The 22,037-nt window shown below is 28.9% G+C and overlaps 2 protein-coding genes across 2 annotated transcripts; one reads left to right on the top strand and one right to left on the bottom strand.

The window, feature by feature from the left end:
• Positions 1 to 103: 103 nt before the first annotated feature.
• LOC101510640 (suppressor of mec-8 and unc-52 protein homolog 2) lies at positions 104 to 7,497 on the bottom strand. The gene is made up of 11 exons (XM_004488090.4): positions 7,297 to 7,497; positions 7,050 to 7,187; positions 6,710 to 6,759; positions 5,246 to 5,351; positions 5,079 to 5,127; positions 4,860 to 4,949; positions 2,799 to 2,867; positions 2,586 to 2,709; positions 1,760 to 2,118; positions 761 to 1,144; positions 104 to 508 (listed from the first exon to the last, which is right to left on the bottom strand). The coding sequence occupies exons 1-11, from the start codon at positions 7,341 to 7,343 to the stop codon at positions 233 to 235; spliced, it is 1,692 nt and encodes a 563-aa protein (XP_004488147.1). The 5' UTR covers positions 7,344 to 7,497; the 3' UTR covers positions 104 to 232.
• A 3,692-nt stretch (positions 7,498 to 11,189) lies between these two features.
• LOC101492693 (protein INAPERTURATE POLLEN1) lies at positions 11,190 to 12,473 on the top strand. The gene has a single exon (XM_004488115.4). It carries the CDS (start codon positions 11,336 to 11,338, stop codon positions 12,197 to 12,199), a length of 864 nt encoding a protein of 287 aa, XP_004488172.1. The 5' UTR covers positions 11,190 to 11,335; the 3' UTR covers positions 12,200 to 12,473.
• Positions 12,474 to 22,037: the final 9,564 nt, after the last annotated feature.

The following is a 22,037-nucleotide window of genomic DNA, read 5'->3' as shown; positions in this document are numbered from 1 at the left end:
AGCAGCCAGCCATAAATTTAGGTCCTCTTTTTTCATCAACACTGGTTGACCCTAGATGTTAATATTAGTGCCAATTATTTCCATTCTATGAACACGACAAAACAGCCTGAACAAGGTTTCTATAGATGAGAAAAATATAGAAAATATCAATACATTACCACCTTAAAATATCAATTAAATAAACATCTCCTCTCATTATAAAAATTTTACATTACAGCCTGGTGAATAGGACTCATACTCGAAGCTTCTTTCCAGGGGTTGGCTCATCCTCATAATGGCCAGCCTCGCCATTCCCATCCTTATCCGTCTTCTTTCTTGCAAGTATCTTGTTGATTTTGTGCAAATCATTGTTGAGCTTCTGGTCCTTGTTTTGCTTTCGGGTTTTTCGACCATCTTGCATCTTCACACCAAACTGGAATGCAGCTTTCGGCATTGCTTCCTTCTGCTCGTTGTAAGTGGCCCATTCCTCTTCAGTTTCAAAATCCCATCTATGAAGACGGCCCTTTGCCTGTCGAGTGCACATTTCAATATTGGATTTTTCAACACATCATTTGGTTATAAGCAAGTTTGTCAAAATTATTTTTTCTCAAATAGATATTTTGAGAAAAATGCAAGCATCAATTTATAATGTCATTATGTTTTTTATTTATTTATATAAATTAGTTTACTGAAATAATGACAAGATATATTGTACACCACTTTAACTAAATAAAAAGAAATGCAGTAAATTTCCTCATGAGTGAAGCAAAATGTTACATACCCTTCCTCCCATATCCATTTTGGATAAGTCGGCTTCATCGTCGCTGTCCACTACCTCACGGTTATATTCTTGATACCCAGGGTAACATTCAGAGTAACTCTCCGAGATGAAGTTAGGATCTTTCTCACGAGCATCTTTCTCCCTCAGCTGTTGAAGTCTCTGGTCATCTCGCTTGAACACTGATCCTAAACCTCGATCCTTCTCTTCTTGAGTCATAAAACGTGGATCTTGTGGCATATTTAAATCTTCTTGGACATCATAAGCCTGCATATTTTGCTGAAGATATTGATCAGGGTAGGCCAGTTGTTCAGCATACTGGTACTCCTGCCATTCCCCTTGGTAGCCACCAACCATGGCTTGTGTTTGCATTACATCATATCCATTCTGAGAGACCAGACGGTGAAATGAAATAAGAACACAATAACCATCAAACAAAATTCACGAAGAATGAACAAGTCTTGTGAAAAAGAGAGAAGCACAAATAGTATAAATAATCTATTTTGACTTTTAAACAAAAAATTGGATTATTCTTCTTGAATTATGAAGGGATCTGTGTTAAAGATAGTAAGTAATCTAATGAAGGTAGGGATGATAACATGGGTGAAGTTCACAACAGTGATAATAGTGTCGAAGAGAAATTTTGAACTGAACAATAGATTTGAAAATGGGGGAGGTAGTCACATGAAAACAGGTTTTGAACAAAATACTTGAATGATGACGATGCCTACAAAGAGGCCCTGTGTGTAGAGAACATGAGAAAAGTAAAATCTCATGAGAACAAAATATTATAGATGTTCCAAATGCATGATAATGAATGAGTAGGTGCTGAAGATGATTAGAAACTTAGAATGAAGAAAAATGGAAATTAAGGGTATCCATACTAAGATGTTCCATCAGCATAAACATGTTATATTTCAGAGGGTAACAGAAGTAGGGGAACTTTTCCAATCATGTTGCAAAAGTACACCAATAAATTCAAAATTTTAACAACAGACTTACAGTTTCTTGCCACCCTTGAGCCATCATAGTAGGTGGGATAGGACCATAAGTAGGTTCAGCGAAATATTGAGGTTTTTCTTTGTTTCTAGGAGATTCTTCCATGTCCTCAGAGACAGGACTTTGGCTCAAGTCTTTACCAGGTATCTCATAGTTAACACCTTCTCCGACAAAAATGTCATCGTCTTCTGTTCTAGCAACAGCAGGACCTTGGTTCTCTCTTGAAATAATAGGATTTTTCTTTAAGGGAGGTGGAGGTGGCAGGATAGGTTCTCTTTCTGTTTGATTCTTTGACCCCACACCTTCAACCTTTGCCAGACTATCCTCTTTGTCATATCCATTAAAGGCGGCTAAAATCTTCCCTGGGTAATAAGAGAATGCAAGAAATTTATTAACTATTGATTCCTATTCTTTGAAAAAAATAAAATGGATATAAGCAAAGTTGTCAAACTCAAAAGTCTAGATAAACTTGTGGAGTCTATGTAGACTCAACTCGCAAGAGTTTGCCTAATATTAAGAAAACTATATATACATAATATAATAATTGAAATAACCAAAGTTCAACATCTCAAAATTATGATTAGTTTAAAAAATAAATAAAACAAAAAATACTGAAACCAGAAGATTAAATTTTAAGGTACATAAAAACCAAATGCTGAAAATGCAAAATATGTATCAAAATCATATACTAAACAATACCGACAAAATATACCAGTGATTTTTTACATACATAAAATAACAAAAATGCACCTAACAGCAACATCTTTTCTTATGAAAACTATATATGAATTAATAGTTACATGCATCTAGAAGATAATATGAACAGTACCTTTCATATCTTTTTCTTTTTTCTTCTTCTTTAGGACCTTCCCAGAAGAACCAAGGCGAAGGTATGACATTATTTTAGCAATTCGATCTAGAACAGATCCATCAACATTAACTGTAACCATTTCCTGTCCCAAATAAAAGCAAAGTATATCTATCAGGCAATGTAAGTATGGACAACTTCTCAAACGTCAAAGGTAAATGCATGATCACAAACCTCGGGTACTGGACAGTCAGCTTTACTACGGTGCAAAGTTGTTGGAATATCATGATGGTATCCACCCTCCTACAAGATTAAACATGAGAAACTATGTCAGAAAGTTGCTTTAAGAGGATTTTTTTAAAAAAAACATAGAAGAAAGGCATTAGTTTTATACTGAACTTCTCAAATGATCTTTCCCTTCATTACTTAGAGTACTATAACGTCAAGGTACTGTTGGGATCACAATGGATAGGGTTTAGGTGGCGTACTATAGTACACATCCTCTTACCCACAATTGAAAAAAGTACCCATACCCACATCCTCATGGATAGCAACTTCAATACCGTATATGTACTCATTGGGAACCTAAGTACTTATAACAACTACGCTCATTTCAACTATAATATCAAAAATGTTAAGTAACAAATTATAATTAGAACTCGATTAAAAAAAATTCAAATATCTTTAAAATCGAATAGTAAAACATTTACAACCAAAGTATTTTACTCTATTTAGTCAACAATGGATAGTGTATTAAGGAGGAAGGCCCCCAAAAATGCTTTTGCGGTGTTGCAAGTAAGACTGCTACACCGAAGTCTAGAGGAGAGAAAAAACAGTGGAGAATAAGAGATCTGATCACACAGAGAACTGGGTAAAGAAGTTTGCAGGGGAGTGGGCACCAGGAGTGCTGAAATCGCACAACAGCAAAGGGAAGAGAAGAGAAGAGAGGTCGTGGTCTCGCAGAAGAGAGGAGAGGTCGTGGTCTCGCAGAAGAGACGAGACATCGTGGATGTCAAAAATATATATATAAAAAAGAGGGCATTTCTTTTCAACTCGTCTTCTCCACGATTTCTCAGTCATTCCTCAGCAATTTCGCCGTCATGCGCAGTGCTGCAGTCGCAAGCAACACAGATCTGCTTTGCCACAACATTTTGCGTAATGCCGAACCTCCACTACACCACACACCATCGCTATTACGGCCACCGCCACTGCTATTGACTACAAAGATTTTACTAACTCAAAACATCCAATCAAATAAGCATCCAGAGTATCACAATAATATTGAATACCCATAAGTCTTTTCTTGATTTCTCTGAATCAAAGTGATAATTTAGATGACCCATCTATCTTCTTTTTCTCTTTCAACAAGAGTAATTATCTAATATCCCAATAGGGTCTTCTTGGACAAATCTCAATTTTATGCAAATCGTTTGTTCCATCAGATCTTTTACCTGTCAAATGCATGTTGCAATAGTTGTGTATAGCTTTTTCTTCTCCATTAACTATTCTTTTTCTTGAGGTTTGTGAGGAAGAAAAGCTATTTTGAAATTCCTTGGATTGAATTAGTCCACATGGATTTTTGAAAAGCTACTCTGAAGTTGTTAGCAACAATATTACTTGAGAAGAACAAATAAAAGAAACAATTGTGGGGAAGATAAAATCAATGCAATTGACTTAGGTTTGTGAAATGCAATGCAGCTAAATTATCAAGGATGTAACAAATTTGAGATTATCCATCTGCATCTCTATAACCTAACATGGTGTCAAAACTTATCCAAGATCCGTTGGGTCACCCGCTATCGGGCCACTCATGTCGCGTTCCAGATGTCAATTATTGGGCATGATAGAGTGTGTTAAGAGTTTCACATTACATGAAATATGGCATGAAAATGTGTTTATAAACCATGCTCCTAGCCACTTATGAAATAAGTCATGTAATCATCATATGACTTCTTCAATTAAGTTACATAACTCGATGGTTTAATCTAGAGCCTTATCTATCCATATAAACTACAGTCAAGAATCACCCCTTTCATTTACCACATAATTATAAGATTACTTGTATACACACAAAAACATACGCAAAACAAGAGCATTTGAGGACATCTGTATATTGCAGACTGCTAAATGTTTGTATCTTGGAACACAGGTATACACACATACATGCTGATGTACTATACACGCTAATACTGTGATAGCATAAGAGTAAAAGCAAATAGAATGAAAAAATGAGAAATATCCATCGTATACTCCAGTAAAACACCAGAACCTTGTCAGCAAAATGGAAATTCTCACCATATTATAGATAAGTGTCATTCGACCAGGGAGGAACATCTCATTTGTTTTGATAATGGTCTGTGGCTTGACTATCCACTGATAAACTGACTGAAACAGAGATTAAAAGTATCAATACCAACAGGCGACAAATAATTCATAAACTAGCAGCTTCAATCTCAAAACTTAAATAGCAAAACTATTCTCTAGTTCCTATTCTATACAAATCTGCAAAAGAACCTTGGCAGTAGCCGTGCGAATTGACACTTGTTGGTCTTCCTTGGGCACTCTGTCAGAAAAACACAAGAACATAGCAAAACATTTATATTAAAGACAAATTTTAAAGAGCCCTAATCCATAGCAGTACTACCAATAGCTACTACTACTGACAATTCAAACTCAGTCACCTGGATTTCCCATCCCCAGCATCTGGCTTCTTATCAATCTCACTCCTTACTTTGTTCAGCAAAGCATAATCCAAACCTTTAACCAAATGTGTATGCTCCACATCACCTGAACCATATAATTAAAGTTAACATGTTAGGTTATTAGCATAAGCAACTCAATTAGGGCTTAAATTTTTGTTAAAGCAAAGATCATTATACACATTGATTCCACAATCAAAAGCATGTCAAAATTGAATCACTTGGCAAGTCTCAAACCCCCATCCCAAAAACAAGGAGGGCTGTGTTAGGCAATTAACAACCAAAGTAAAACTTTGTTGAATCTTTATGGAACAAATCATTGATAGTTTAGAATGGGACACACAATTGTTAGTTTCGAGGTGAAATTGGCGAATGTACTATTTTGCAAGTCTCATGTTTTAAGTATATTGGGTCAAATTAACAAAATAATGAAGAAATAGAAGACGTCAATCACAAGATCCAACCAGAGTAGATGAAATGAAAGAACGCTTTTTAGGGGTAATTTGTGACAGAAAAGTACAACTAAGAACTTAGATGACATTTTATCGCACACATACCAGACTTGCAATATTGTATGAGACTAAATGTTGGGTAGTAGAGAGCCTGTGAAAAAGTAAGCTCAATGTTGCACAAATAAGAATGCTACAATGGATAAGTTGTCACGCAAAGGAAGATAAGAGAAGGAACAAAAACAATAGAGAAAAAGAAGGGGTAGCTCCCATTGTATTAAAGATGGTAGATACTCGTTTGTGTAAGATGGTTTGAGTATTTATGGAGAGGACACCAACAGATGTGTCAACAAGGAGACTAGAGAAAATAGAAGATAGTTGAATAAGGCAATAACTAGGGATAGAAAGAGACTGAAAAAACAGACAAAACCAATAGGAGAGTATTGGAGTTAAACAATCTGTTATTATATATGACTTATGGTAGAGAGTTACAGCTTTGCTCTCTATGTAGTCAACCCCATCTAGTGGGAAAAGACTTTGTCTTCTGTTGTAGAATTGTTGTCGTGTTTGAGATGACAACGATAATTGAATCTTGAATTTCAATTACATCTTACGTTCCGGTTTCAAATGTATCAAAGTAATAAACCCTCCCAAAAACAAATCTTTTATAGTAACTAACATTTTCTACGCACATGAAAAAGAGACTTAAAACCCATTGTTGTTAAATAGAGGTTATAGCACTATAGGGTGACAGAATTTAAACAAATCATTATTGTTCTATGATACGTTATTAGTACAAAATGTTGCCAAATAATGGCTATTTAAGCACTAGTGTGTAGCAAAATATACAGTACACAAACCACTATTCTCTGCAATCCACAATTGACAGCATTGCTAAAACCTCAATAGTTAACCAACAAGGGGAAAAAACAAATTTTCCTCCACAACCAAGACCACTATTACTCAATGTAGAACAAAATAATAGTACAAGACAAACCTCCAAGGTACTTGCTCTTCTCAATAGACAATTTGTGTGCATCAGATGCCCTATAAAATATTGCCAACGTTAGAGAAAACAACCACTGATGTAGGGTATGCAAAAACAAAAAACTCTTTGTTATGTTTCATGTTTATTTTTCTGAAGAGTCCGGCGGGAAATTCACACATACTAAGTGCAGAGTAGTAGAGTATTGCAGGATCCCCCCGCTCCTGCCTAATATAACTATAACAAACATCTCACAGTCTTTTACAATCTGAACTGCATTTATGGGACATAGTGTTGTATGCTTTGATTAAAAAAAATGGATGAATGATAAATAAAGTGGTGGAAACTTTACCTAATATCAACGGTGCCAGGAGGAGCAACAGCATGAAATCCAAGTTCAGTTTGTTCATAATCAGGATTTTGATCTTCCCTACGTTCTTTAGCTCGATCTCTGTATTTTGGCAATTCAGGTTCTTCCGGTTTCTCTTCCCTGTACAATAACAAATTCCACTATCATACACTTTACTATTTGCACCTCCCCCTCCATCATCATAAACTATGGTTGCGAAAGAAAAAATATGAGATTGGATTGAACTTACTTGCGGCGAATTGGTTTCTCTTTGTGGTTTTTCTTCGACGCGGTCATATTGTAAACTCGATTGAAACTGTTGTGAAGTTTGAAGTTTGATATTGCGGAATGTTGAAATGCTGAGATTGAATTTTTACGATTGAAATCGTTTCTGGTTTAGGGTTTTTGCGAGGGAACGAGAGAAGAAAGGTTGGGAGCCACGTCGGACACTGATGAACGAACGAGGATTACGAGGGTGTAATTTCATAAATGCCCTTCCCCTGAAAGACGAGAAGGAGCGTACGTATTTTTTTATATAAATAAGTTATAATAACAAGGAGAAGTGTATTTTGAAAAGAAAAAATGTGTAGAATTATATTATGAAATATAGTTTTGATTTTAAATGTTGATAAATTAACGTTAAATTAATTAAATTAATTTTTATAGTTTCAATTTAGTTTCTATAGTTTAAAGCTTTTAACCTTCTTATCAAAATAAACTTTTAATCATATTAAGAAACAAGATCATACATGATGCCACATACATTATTGAGATAAAAATGGTTAATAAGTTCAAGGAAGAATCACTATGATTGTGTGGAATTTATTGATAAGATTCAGCGATTTAATAAAATATCAAATTGTATTTTTTATATGATGATTTCGAGTAGAATTAATGATTATTGTATATGTTGATCACCTATTTTTTTTTCTATTTTAATTGTGGATTACGGTGAAAAAAAAAAGAAAAAAAAAGAAGAAGAAGAAGAAGAAAATATATTCTATTAAAAAATGACCTCCAAAATAAATAATTGAAAAATAACTTCTTTTTATAAAAAAAATTATCAATACACTCTGAATTTAAAAAATATATATCAAATTACCTTACTTTTACGAAAAGCGGGAAGTTCTCTTTTAAAAAAGGATTTTATACTATCCAATTTTTTTTGTTTTATTTTTCTATAAACCAAAAAAATACTATAATAATATAATTTATTAAAATTAATATCACCCATTTTTTTTGTTGCTTTGTTATCAACAATTAATCGTAATAGAGAAATAATATAATTCATTAAAATTGATAAAAAAATCACATCACCGAGGTTTTCTTACACATACGTAATTTTAACAACATCTTAGTACATCACAAGTTTATTCTTTTTTATTTTCTTTTTTTTAAATATGTCGTGGGGGAAGTGTTGCAGAAGAACTACTCCGATCTTGAGTTAAGTTGGATATTTGATTCAATAGAGTATACACATTCTAAAAGCTTGGAAGTTTTGTTGATACATGTTATTAAGTAAATGGATAATTGACTCGAGTGTATTGTAACTGAGTATTGAACATGTTACATAATAATTTATCTTCGCTTGATGCGAAAGATATTCGACGGTTGTCTTGTTGTTGTTGTTGTGGGTTGTCGAAATTAAATTTTTCCCCCGACGTGAACCCGTAGGATTTATGTGGTTTGTGAGAATAAGTACGAGGAAGCGGTTTACTGTCAGGTAGCCTTGGTATGTAATGTTGATTTTGTTGTGTTGTGTTGGCCGTTGGTTTTTTGAAAAAACGCCAGATAAATTATGGTAAAGTTGGGGTAAATTGACACGAGGGTCGATCAATTGGTTTTGTACAAAAACAAATCGTTTGAAATTTTTGTAAAACTAAACCAGAAAAGGAACAACAACATCAAACATTATTAGTGTATGGTCATATACACAGATAATTGCATGGACAAGATTAAATATGAAGTTGGTAAGTCTAACACTGACCAAGTCATGTGATTCAACAGAGTTTGTTATTCTTTCATGGTGCATGAAATAGTAAACCTAAGAAAGGTGTGATCAATTGGTCATTTCGAAGTCAATTTTCAAAGAAAATTGTGTGAATGTTAGAAATTTTAGACTATAAATGTGTTGTTCACATGTTATAGATGTATCTTCTTACGCTCGTTAAAACTATTTAGTTCATCTGTTTGATGTGTACAGGGTTGTTACCGTATCCAAAATATACAAAAAGAGTTTTCATCTATACCCAATGAAAAATATTGACTCTCATATGAAGATAAAACAGTGTATCACAATCTTGAAATGTCAGAGAATAAAAAAAGATCGTCTAAATAGTACCCTTATTCGAATTGAAATAAACGTTAGAGAAAAAGTGTAAAAAATGCAGACTATGTCGATTAATTAGTCATACTTGAAAATATTGTTCAAATGTTATAAACAACTTTAGTCAAACTATGTAATTTTTGTAATTTTTTTTATCAACTTTAATGATTGTATTATTATATTTTGCATTTAATGGTTAATAAATAAAAAAAATTGGGTAGTATAAAGTTCCTTTTTAAAAAGCGACTTCTATGACTTAAAAAAAAACATCATAAAATCGTCGTTGTGAAAGAAGATCTCCTTTAAAAAAATTTATTTGCAAATAATGATTTTCCACTATTTTAAAAAAATAGCAGTTTGGTATATATTTTAAAAAAAATAGTATATTGATAAAAAATATTAGGAAAATATTATTTAAAAGGAAAACCCTACAAAGTAAGTCTAAAAAACTCACAATACATACATTTCAAATTAAACTAAGTGCAAAGAAACTAAGTACTCCTTTTGTACATGTCATACACAAAATCAAACTCTATAATTTTTATTTTTTATTTTAGAAAATATAATAAATTATATCATAATTAACTCACACAATTGTAAAGTCCTGATTTCGAATTTGAAAGATCAAATCTCATAATATCAGCATTTGTTAATTGAATTAAGAGTTAAGAACTGAACTCTATCATTTATTCTATAACAAAGTTAAAATAGAAACTTGTAAGAAAAATAATATTTAAGCAACATCATCTAATAAGGACTCACGACCATCATGTTGAAGATGAGCTTGAAAGTATTGAAATAGTTTAGGCTCCTGCTCCCCATCAAGTCTCTTTCCCAAAAAAGTTAGTCTCCTCCTTATCCAAGTCATGTTTAGATATCTTTCTTGCTTTCTTTTAAAATGAATTTGAATATATGGAATGAGATTCTATGTAATCACACGCATCTTAATCGTATCAGTCGGTCCATATATTAAATTGATTTTGATTTTTTTTTTTAAATAAAAATTATAATCTTAAAATTTGAATTATTTAATCTTTGATCGGACGATCAAAATAATATGAATGTGTGTAGTTATAGAATTGTGATCCAAATCCTTTCAAATATCTTTTATCATCTTGCATTTCTGATTCTGTTCTAGATATTAAACTGGGTGATTTGTAATTGTGAAGTACATTTAAAAAACAATAATAACACATATTTACCTCTTCATACTTAACCTAGTCCCTAATTTTCCGAACTAATTGTTTATCGTCCGTGTACTCAATTTAACTAGTTGAATGGTTAGTTAAAATTGGATTCGGTATTTATTTTGTAAAATATTTTTTGTTTTTATTTTTTAAAATTTAAATTATTTTTATTGGTTAATAAGCAGGTAAGAAACTTTTAAAATAAGCAATCATATACATCTCTAAAAACAATAAAAATATTAAAAAATAATTTTCATTATTTAAGAAAATTTATTTTTATTAACTAATATTTCATCTTATTTATATAATAATAATGATTTACTTTAAAAGTTCTCATTATAAAATAAACACACATTTTATAAAATAAAACCTTTTTTCCTAAAATAAACTGTCCCTATATAATAACTCTTTATTCAACATGTTGTGTAGTACAATGTTCTATTTTTTCTATTTTTGGGAACAACTTTATTATAGAATTTAAAATTGGAATGTTAGAATTATTTTAACCATAGTGAACCTTTTCTGTTATAGTTAGTTAGTTTAGTATAACTTCTGTTATAACCAACTTTGGTTCCCATTCATGTATGTATATACTATATAGTTTTCTTTCAATCAATCAATTCAGAACAAAGCTCATTTTTATCATTTCTGAAAATTGCATATAGACTCTATTGGGTTAATTTGAGTTTTACGAATTTAAACTAAAAATAACTAGTTTAATTTTCTTCACTCCATTCTTCAAACCAAGATTCAACCTCCAAGAAAATCACAAAAAAATGTTGAAATCAGTATTCAACCGACAGAAACACCCATCATCATCAACAACAACCCGTCCATTCAAAGAATACTACACAGAATGGTTCAACACACTCAAAAACAACCTCCTCCCACTCCTCCGCCGATCAATCTCCACCGACTCCCTAACTCTTCTCTCAACTCACGTTGAGTTAATCCACCAACACTTTCAATCTTACTACCACACTCTCGACTCCGCCGCCACCTCCAACCCCTCCCAACTCCTCCACCAAGACTGGCGTACCTCCTTAGAAAAACCTCTCCTCTGGATTTCCGACCTGCACCCTTTCCTCTTCACAAACCTCGCCCGCTCTTTCCTTGACGAAGAAACAGACCCCGACGATGAAATCAGTATTTCATCTTCGTCGTTGGTTTCAGTTTCTTCGGAGAATCGTCCGTGGCAAATCGCCATGGCGTGGAGAAACCCATCGGAGACGCTAATAACACGCATGGAACAAATAGAATGCGGTTTGAAATCGATAGTTCCCACGCTTACCGAAAGACTCGCACGTGCGGAGGGTGTTTTCGTTGAACGTGTTGTTGGTGATTGGTTTAAGTGTAGAGAACGGGGAGATAATAAAGGGAAAGTTATTTTGGGTGGTGACGTGGATGTTTATTTGGAAGAGTTTGTTAGTGTTTTAGTTTATGCTAATAGATTAAGGAGAAGTGTTCTTGTTGATATTATTAGTGCTGCTACTGTTTATCAAGCTGCTTTGTTTCTTGAAGGATTGGCTCAGTTTCTTATTGGTTTTAAAGATCATGATTTGGTGTTTGCTGTTCAACATTGCAAGAATGTTTCTTTTGAGGGGAAAGATAAAGAGTTTTGTCGTTCAAGGTGTCATTGATGGAAGAAAAGGATTAATTTTGTTGTTACAATGATAGATTGTAATGTTTAATTCCTATTCTTTTTTTTGTTGTTTTGGTATATAATAATGTAATGTGTATGATAGAGTGTGAATTGAAGTGGAGTTGTTGAAGTGAATTTGGAGTTATGATATTGAGAAGGCCCAGTTTGTGTTTTGATTTATAGTTGCATATAGGAGAGAGATTTGAATGTAATGTAGTGTTTAAGATGTAGCAGAATTGCAGATGTATCATTTCTGTTATAAATATTTTTTGAATATCTTCTTTGCTTTGTGTTCAAGTTGATAATTTGATGTTACTGTATTTCATTTTTTTGTTTTTGAGTAGGAATTGATACTATTGTGGTTTGATTGGATTTATTTCCTAGATGAAAATATTTAACTTGAGTGTAATGTGAAAAAAAATTAAATCCTGGTTATTATTTCAACCAATTCATGAATTATGTGTAATATTCACTTTTGATTTATTAATCAATTATTATAATTTTGATTTGTTAAACAATTATTCATAATAATAATTTTATACCATCTTATTATAGAGGAGCTGGATCCAAAAACATTAGTCCATGATTTCTTGCTTCTATTAATGAACTTGATTTTTCAATACTAGTTGTGGAAACAGAGAAGCAAAACAAACCAGAGTAAAAAACACATGGCAAAAAAAAAAGTGATCCTTCACTACTGTAATTGATTAAACCAAGTAATGAAGCAACCATTAATTACTGTATTTGATTTTTGCTTTTGAGTAGGAAGTTATACCATAGCATTTTGCAAGGATTTATATACATATACCATTCATTTTTTATTTATTAATTAATGGTTCATAAAATTCATTTTATACTCCATATTAAGTTGCTAACTTTGAGAAATTGGACCAGAAAACATTAGTGTGTAGTTTATTTCTTTTATTGGACAAAGCAAAAAAAAAAACACATGTGATCCTTCGGGGCCTTCACCACTGTAATAGGCCAAAAACCAAGTAATGCAGCTGCTATAAAATTGAGGACACCAACTTCTGCAGGTAATAAAAAACAAAAGCAGAACTAAGAATTAAGCGACAAAACCGCAATTACGGTATCACAATTGCAATGTGGCCTGCATTTAAAGGTTTGCAACGTAACAACGAGCACAACCATGTTGCCTCTACTCTTCAGATTGAGGCCTCAGAATAAAACCAATCAACACATGATGATAGACAACAGAGCTACAACATATGCAGACTACTAGGATAATTCCATTCCAAGGTAGTATCTATCAGTTAGGATAATATATGAGTTGGGCAAAATTTATAATTACTCCCTCCTTCTATGAAGCACAATACCCCAAACAAATGTCAAAAAACACTAGTGATTCAATAATAGCAAGGTCAGGATGTGTGAATTTATGCAATTGTATTGTGAAAAAAATATTTACAATAATAGCAACAAAAGCATTAAATATAAATAAAAGCAAAAGGGTTAATATAAATAATTAAATATAATATAAAAATGGTAATAATAATAATAATTTCATATAATTAATTATATTAAGTTTGAGTCTAATAATTTATAATGGGTTTGTGAGATGCTTACGCCACGGTCGTCAACGTAAAGTACAAACAAATTGAATTTATTTAAAGAAAAAATAGGATAAAATCTAAAGTTAAGTATAATTAAAGAATGTACTAGTACTCTAAACCTTCAATTGAACAGTTGCCTATAATTAAATATAGAAAAATCATAATTATTTTAACTATAAAAAAATTGTCTGGAACTATAAAATCAGAATAATAATAAATAAAATTATTTAAATTAAATACGGGAAAAAATATTTTTTTAATTATTTAATTTGACAAGGAAAGACAGTTTTCTTATGTATGTCGGTCGTGATGAAATAGAGAAATCAAAATAATTCTTGTAAAAAATATTTGTGATTTGGAGTTGGACAATTTTATTAATACTCAATTTAATTTATTTAAAAATTATTAAATAACATTAAAAATAAACGATAAGTGAGAAAGAATATTAATGTTAACAAATAAACGAAAAAGATAGAAACATAATAGCAAATTTAATTATTGTCCTTCCGAATAAATAATAACATATTTAAATAAAAAGGTATTTAAATATTATTTTGTCTTTAAGTTTTAACGGGTTGAAGAAAATTTAGTGGAAGCCCAAAGTGGGAATGTGCATATAGCCATTTTTGACAATAGGGCATGTGGCCTTTATACTTTGAAAGTTATCCAACTTACTAATTGTACATTTTTTTCTTAAAACCTAAAATAAAAAACAGAAAACAACCGAAAAAGAATTTTCGGGGAACACAAAAAATTTGAACCCTCTTAGAATGTTTTCTTCGGAAATATTAAAATTTAGTTTTTTCACAATGTAAATGAGATTAAGTTTTTTGAACTACATTTATTTTTTTGAAAAATCCAACTTTAAATTTTTCGTAACACATTTAAAATTTTGTGAGAGGTGGGAGAATTTTTCAAATTCTTTTATAAAGTAAAAAACAAATTTTGATTTCTTTTAGAAGAATTATGGGTAGGATTATAAGTAGGACTTCTTTCAAACAAAAAAAGGTAGGGTTGACAATGAACTTAACCAACTTGAAAATCATTTGAGACTCGATATATATATAATTCAACTTGTTTGGTAAATAAATTAATTGAATTTGAGTTATGTATAGTTCTAACTCGTTTGTTTCATGAATCAGTTCGAGATATATATATAATATATATATATATATATAGAGCTACTGCTTGGTGTTTTGTGTTCTACTTGGTGATAATATAACATGTTTAAATTATACTTGTTGGTGTTTTACTACTTTGTGTTTTGATACTTGTATTATTATTTGGTGTTAATGTTATTATTCTTGAAAGTTTACTTGAATAATACATCAGTGTCCTTATGCAATAATGAATATGTTAATGCATAATAGCTTATGAAATGGTGAATACGGTGTGATGCATTGTTGAGCATACACGTGGGAGTAAATATATATGTTCATGCTTATATAGGAAATTGACGTTCATAATTGATTGAAGTCATAATATTGTCCATAATTATTTGAGCCACAATAGTGTGTTCATAATTGATTGAAGCCCACAATCCTAGAACGAGAATTGGAGTCGTGAATGTCCTTTGAGACTTCACAATTGTGGATAATGTTATATGGTGATCCACCACCATTTGCAGAGGGAAGGTGATATAGGCATTGCATTATTGACTTATTATTATTGAATTCTTTTAATATATTATTATTGACTTCTTCAAAAGAAAAAAAGATATGCTTGTTCAAAAAAATAAATAAATAAGAGTATATTACAAGACAAATATTTTACATAAAATATTTATTATTGTCTTTTTTTTCTTCATAAGTTCCCTCCATCGGAGCTCATCCTATTCAAGACGCGTCAGACACTAAATATAGATATCTCTTTTATAAAGAATTTGAAATCAAATTCACCACATGTCTAAGTCCTTACACTATACCCGACTTTCGTTAGTAAATATTTATTATTGTTTAAACTACCAAGTTGAATCTTTTTTTTTTACCGATTGTTGATATTGTATGTTTTTTTTTTAATTTTAATACGAATATAAATACACCTCTTTTAATTTTTTTAACTCTTCTACAATAGGATGATATAGATGATCGCATTTCGAAGATGCGACCTCTTATTGCAGAACAAAAAAAGAGTTATTCTTCAAGTGATTGTAGGATCGAGATGCAACTTTTTAAAGATTAAAAAAATATGTTTAAGTATATAAATTTTAATATAGAATACATTAATTAGTTTTTAAAAAAATAAAATATACGTACCATTTTTTTTTTCTTCATATTCCGTTCATTGTACTGGTCAAAACATTTATGTTTTGTTTGAAGTCTTTTAGTCAAAATTTAAAGGCCTTGAGCAACTACTTTGGTCATTGTTATGTTGGGATTATCCTATAGTTCCATGTTAAATTATGTGAACGATATTACATTATATTTTGACATTAACTTTATTTTACAGGATCCTTGTCCTTGTGTAAAAAAAACATTCAAAATATCATCCAAATATTACATAAACCGAAACAAAATGGCAAGGAGAAAAATAATTTTTGCAGGAAATATATGAAAGAGTAAATTGTAGTGAGTAAAAACGTATTTAAATTTAAAATTTAGAGTGAAAACTATTTTAGCCGATAAAAAACAGTGAAATTTAATATAGTTTTTAAGAAAATTAAAAATAACGTTTTAGTTTTTAAGAAAATTAAATTAAAATGATTTAGTCTGCTATAAAAAATAGACAATTAAGTCTATAATAATAATTAAAATAATATAATTAGATATTAACAATAATTAGAAAAGAACAATTTTATCCAAAACAAATTCTCTAAATAATTTTAGTTAACCTCCAATTATTTTCCAGCCAACAATTCTAAATACATACACAATTCATTTGATTAAGACACAAATACTACTTAACAATCATAATAACTATCTAATAATAAACTTATGCACCCATGATATATAATCTTAAGATGCAAATTGGTCCATTTTAATTATTATCACTATTTTAAGATTAATTTTTTTATGATGGTTCACATAACAATAACGGTTTAATTTTTTCAAAGATTTAAAAGTAATTTTTATTTATTAAAAAAAGTGACTTGTATTTATTTTGGTGACTAAATTATGTCTTATATTTTATTTCAAAAGCTGAAAATAAATCTTTACTCTAAAATTTAATTATATAAGTGTATCGATTTACTAAATGTAAGTAATAATATTTTAAGGAAAAATATATTTGAAAGGAATATAATAAGAAATCTATTCTGGTATGATATTGTGATTGGATCGAATGTGTAAAATTTAAAATATCAATAGGATCTGAGTCCCAAATCATATGAGCCCATCATTTGTTCCTGAAAGATTCCCCTTAACATTCATTCAACTTTCTCTGTTTTCCTTTTAACTTTTCAAATTGCAAATGATTTCGAAAAGCAAAAAGAAATGAAATTCACCCAAGTCCAATATTCATGCATTTTCTAGAATTGACCATATCTATGATTTATCCTTAATTAATTTTACCTATGTAAAATTGATTTTGACATTTTTAAAAATTAAAATGTATAGTTTTTAAAATTAAAGTTTAAATTTAATTGTTATACTAAAATTTATTATTTAATTTACTTTTACGTAATTGTATATTAATTTAAATTATTTTATATTTAACTCACTTTCAAATAAAATTAATTTTATAAAATAAATTTATTTAAAATCAAACTAATGGTTATTTCTAGTTCTAAGCCAATAGGTAGTAGTGCTCAATTTCACTTCCTTACGGCATTAATTTATTTGTCTGTTAGAGATATCTGGATTGGCCATGAGTTCGTCAACAAAAATTTATTTTGTTAAAATACCATGGTATAATTTTTTTTATAATTACGGTGATTAAAAAAATGACATTTTGGTAAAATAAAATTCAATGTATGCATATAAATATTTAAAAAAAATGGAACTCCTGTCATATTAATATAAAATGGAACAACATACAAACCAAAACACTTTATGAGCCTTCACTTCACATCATCATTGAATTTGGAGTGAGAGTTATCCAAACAATATAAAGGAAAGGTCAGATGTAGATTTCAAAGGAATTTGACTAATGAAATTGGAATCATACGTGATGGGAAATACTCAAATGACAACCTCCTTAAGTGCTACAAACATCATGATATTAAATTATATTCCACTTTTAGAGCATTTATCGATTTGGTTGCTTAGTTGGGCCTAAGATAAAATAACTCAACGGATTTATATCATCTCATATTTAAATTTAATAAGTGAGGATTATATTAATTATCTCACTATTAAAATTATCTTAAATATTTTAAAGATATATTTTTAATTTTAAAAATTAAACTTTAATAAAAAGAAAATGTATTTATAATAATTAAAAAAAAGTAAAATAAATTTTAATTCCAATAAAAAATAATTTTTTAGTTTCTATAGATACTAGAAGTAAATAAAACATTTTAAAAATTAAACTTAAAATGTTATAATTTTATAGAATTTAAAAATATATTTAACCCGTAAAAAATTCAACCTTACTGTGTTATATTATAAAAAAATAAAAAATTTAGGGTCTCATAAATTGGAGGTCAAATATTGGGTCTCATAAATTTAGGGTCTCATAAATTGACCTCAATAGCTAGCAATGTTTACCATTAAAATACATTGAGATGTACAATTTACAAAATATATTAAAAAATTAAATGCATTTTAATAGTCAGATCATCAATATAATCATATCATGTTATATTCAAATATTAGAGGATCTAAATCTTGGCTCCACAATCTTATTTTAGCTTTTTTTAATTAGATAATTTATCTACCCCTAATTACTATGTAGGGCTTTCTGATTATGCCAATGGAGAACCTTTTGGAGTCTTCATTTAAAAAATAAGAAATTACATATTATTTTAGATGTTACTATTACATGTTCAATTTATAGAAACATGTAGAATAAAATTTGGTATAATTTTATTATGGCTTTGAATTGACATGAATTTTTCAATATTTAAATAATATTTAACTTTTCATTTAACAAAATTTTATTTTACTTCAAGTTACATTAAATAAATAATGATTTGTTTATTGAAAAGTGTATTTGTTTGAAATCTCTTTAAAAGATGAAGTAAAAAAAAATGGTGAGAAAGTCATGAATAGATACCAGTTTCATATAATGACAAACTTGTCCTAAATTGAAAGCAATTGTTTTCATAAAAAAGTTACTTTTTACTGTTTAACATGTATCTCTCACGTCACTTTTTATTTATTTGTTTGTTTCTTACAATTTTTATTCTTTTATCTATTCTTTAATATATCATTATTAGCATTCCCTTATATATATATATATATATATATATATATATATATATATATTTCTTTTTTAACACAAAGGTATTTATGTCATTTGATAAATATATATATTTTTTTACTGTTATTTATAACAAACAACTAAAAAATTATTTTATTTTCCACTTATTTAAAAATAATAATAAAAGAAATAGAAAATATAAAAAATAGAGAGAATTTTAACTAAAAAAAAATGTAACATTTTTACTGGAAAAAGTAACGTGGAAATCTCTACCATTCATTCACTTTAATATTTTTCATCATATACAAATATAATAAGTGATTGAGATTCCACTAAAAAAAAGTCAGTGCACGGCATCCATTCCCACATAATTGTAATTTATAAATGGTATATGATTTTTTTTCAAGTAGAGAGGTAATTTCAACAATATGCAAGGAATATTTATATAAATGCAAAATAATTTAAGTAATAATTTATGGTAAGTAAAAATAATAATTTATGTAAATTTTCAAGAATATTATATGATAATATATTTTATTTAAACCATTAATACCAAAACTTCGTAACTTTACGTGAATCAAACTCATATTGATGCATTCCTAATCAAAACATTCTTTTAGTAATCAAACACATTACACATATTTAATCCAATTGATATGTCTTGTTGTTAAATTAATTAAAATATAATTATGCTAAGTTGACCGTAATATGTTTTATCCATTCAAATCTAGTATTCAACTTAAAAAGTTAATGAAAAGTAAATTCAGACACTCAGTATTGAAATTGAGTTGTGTTGTGGGAGATAATTACACCTCTCAATTGTTCCATCTAGATTGATCATTGAATTTGTTTTATTTACGTGAAACTGATTCTGTGGTTTAAACTATTAGATTTTAAACGGTTAAAATTAATTATTGTGTGAAGCGTATAATTTTGTCCGGATCTTACTCATATTCTCATTCGTTGTAATTTAATATTTTATATTAAAAATTGAAGGTTACTTTACATTAAAAAGAAAAGAAAAATAAAGGAAGAAATTGAAGTTTGCCAAAAGAAATACTAGAATTTGAGGGAATATATAGATTATTTAAAAATTGGTTGTCAAAATTTAAATTCAGATTCTTTTAAATGATTCGCCCTTAATTAAAATTTATTAATCAATTAAATTTAATCTTTTGATTAAACTTTAATGAAGAAATGTGTTTATGTACTCATGCATAACTTTCAAACTTAACTAAAAAGAATTAAACTGATGATTTTGGATAAAATTTAAATTTAAGTTAGATTTTAGTCCTTATAAAATTATTATATTTCAGTTTTAGTTTATATAATTATTTTTGCACTTTTTTATTCTTACAAATAACATTGTTTTCAATTTTATGGAACTAAAATTGAAAACAATGATATTTGTAGTGACTAAAAAGTGCTAAAAAAATTCATAAGGGTTAAAAGTTAAACACAACAATTTATATGGACTAAAAACTTATTTAATCCTAGAATTTATTTTTTTTAAACGCAATCTCATAATTAGTTTTTTAGCTTATTTTTTATATAAAAAATAATATTCATTTTCAATTCAGTAGAAATTACATCAATTGACAATATAATTCAAAGTTGTTAAAATAAAAATGATGAATCTGCAAACAAAATTCAAAGCATCTAAAGTAAATAACATTAAACGAAAAAAAAATTTACAATTATGATAAAACATACAAATATGACAAAAGTGTTGTCTCTAATAAAGGAAGAAAAGCTAATGTAAGTCAATTTTTTATACAAAGATAAAATCATACAAATATAGTTTTACAATACAAATATGACACGTCTAAATTGACTTATATTTTACAATTTTAAAAATATAATTTTATCTATTCGTAAATAGAAATGATTGTAAATGTCTTTGAATGTTAAATATTAAAAATGGAAATATAATTTTGGAACTAGTGTTCAACATCTTAAAAATTTAAATTTTTGATATTTTTAACGCAATATTTTATTCTTATTTATTTTTTTAATTACTCAAAAAGTATTCTAAGAACAATAAGCAAGCTGGGCCATCGGTTCTAGAAGACAGAATTGGGGGAGAAATCTGAAACCGTAGCAGAAATCAACAGACGAGGTCATGCGTTAGGACAGGTTGGACTGTGAACCTTTGTGTTGTCTTATAAAAGTAAAACTATGGATTTGGGATTCAAAGGCTCATGCAAATTCCAAACCAATGGCCCCAACTGTACACGTTTTCCTTGTTGCACTTGTGTCCCCCTTCTTCGTTAACATAAATTTTCACGTGGGAATAAATAAATTACAGTAAACAGCTAAAATTATGGCTAGTTTTACGAGTATAAAGAAAAAATTAAAATATTTTTTAAGAAACTAATACAGTAGTATTAAACTTAATTAATAAAAAAATCACAATAACTTTTACTTTATATATAGAATGTTAAATAAAGAAACACAAATTAAAGTCAATGGTCATATTGAGTTTCCTAACATTTTATATAGTTAAGTTTGTACATAATTGATATTGTACTAAATAGACTAATAATATCTTCCAATTTAAACAATTAAGTTATTTAAAAATTTATTTATTTATTTTGTTTATATTTATAATTTTTGTAGTTGGAGTAAAGGTTAGAATAGTCAACATAAGATAAATAAATTTATTAATTAAGTAATAATTTTTTAACTGTTTTATTTCTACTAAATTTTTACAAATAGACTTATTTAGTATAATTAAATATAACAATACCAAGTAAATTACAATTTTTTATTTCAAACGAATTAAGATAAAACTATCTCACTTAATTTACTATCTTTGTCTCTAATTATATGTATCCATTAAAAGAATAAATTTGTTCCTAAATATAAGCGTTATTTTAATTTATTAGATGTACTTATTAATTTTTTCCAATCATACATTCATTAATATTTCTACTTATAAGCACTATATATATATATATA

The sequence above is a fragment of the Cicer arietinum genome, chromosome 1, assembly GCF_000331145.2.
Source record: "Cicer arietinum cultivar CDC Frontier isolate Library 1 chromosome 1, Cicar.CDCFrontier_v2.0, whole genome shotgun sequence".
NCBI classification, from domain to species: Eukaryota; Viridiplantae; Streptophyta; class Magnoliopsida; order Fabales; family Fabaceae; genus Cicer; species Cicer arietinum.
The sequence above is the reverse complement of the archived record's forward strand: the minus strand, read 5'-3'. Positions and strand labels throughout refer to the sequence as shown.

Excerpts from the sequence above, each read along its gene's own strand:
- LOC101510640 (XM_004488090.4), bottom strand. The coding sequence starts at position 7,343 with ATGACCGCGTCGAAGAAAAACCACAAAGAGAAACCAATTCGCCGCAA. Across the intron at positions 2,119-2,585 it reads AAAAGAAAAAGATATGAAAG|GGAAGATTTTAGCCGCCTTT; the intron begins GTACTGTTCATA and ends CTTATTACCCAG. Across the intron at positions 509-760 it reads AAATGGATATGGGAGGAAGG|GCAAAGGGCCGTCTTCATAG; the intron begins GTATGTAACATT and ends TGCACTCGACAG.
- LOC101492693 (XM_004488115.4), top strand. The coding sequence starts at position 11,336 with ATGTTGAAATCAGTATTCAACCGACAGAAACACCCATCATCATCAACA.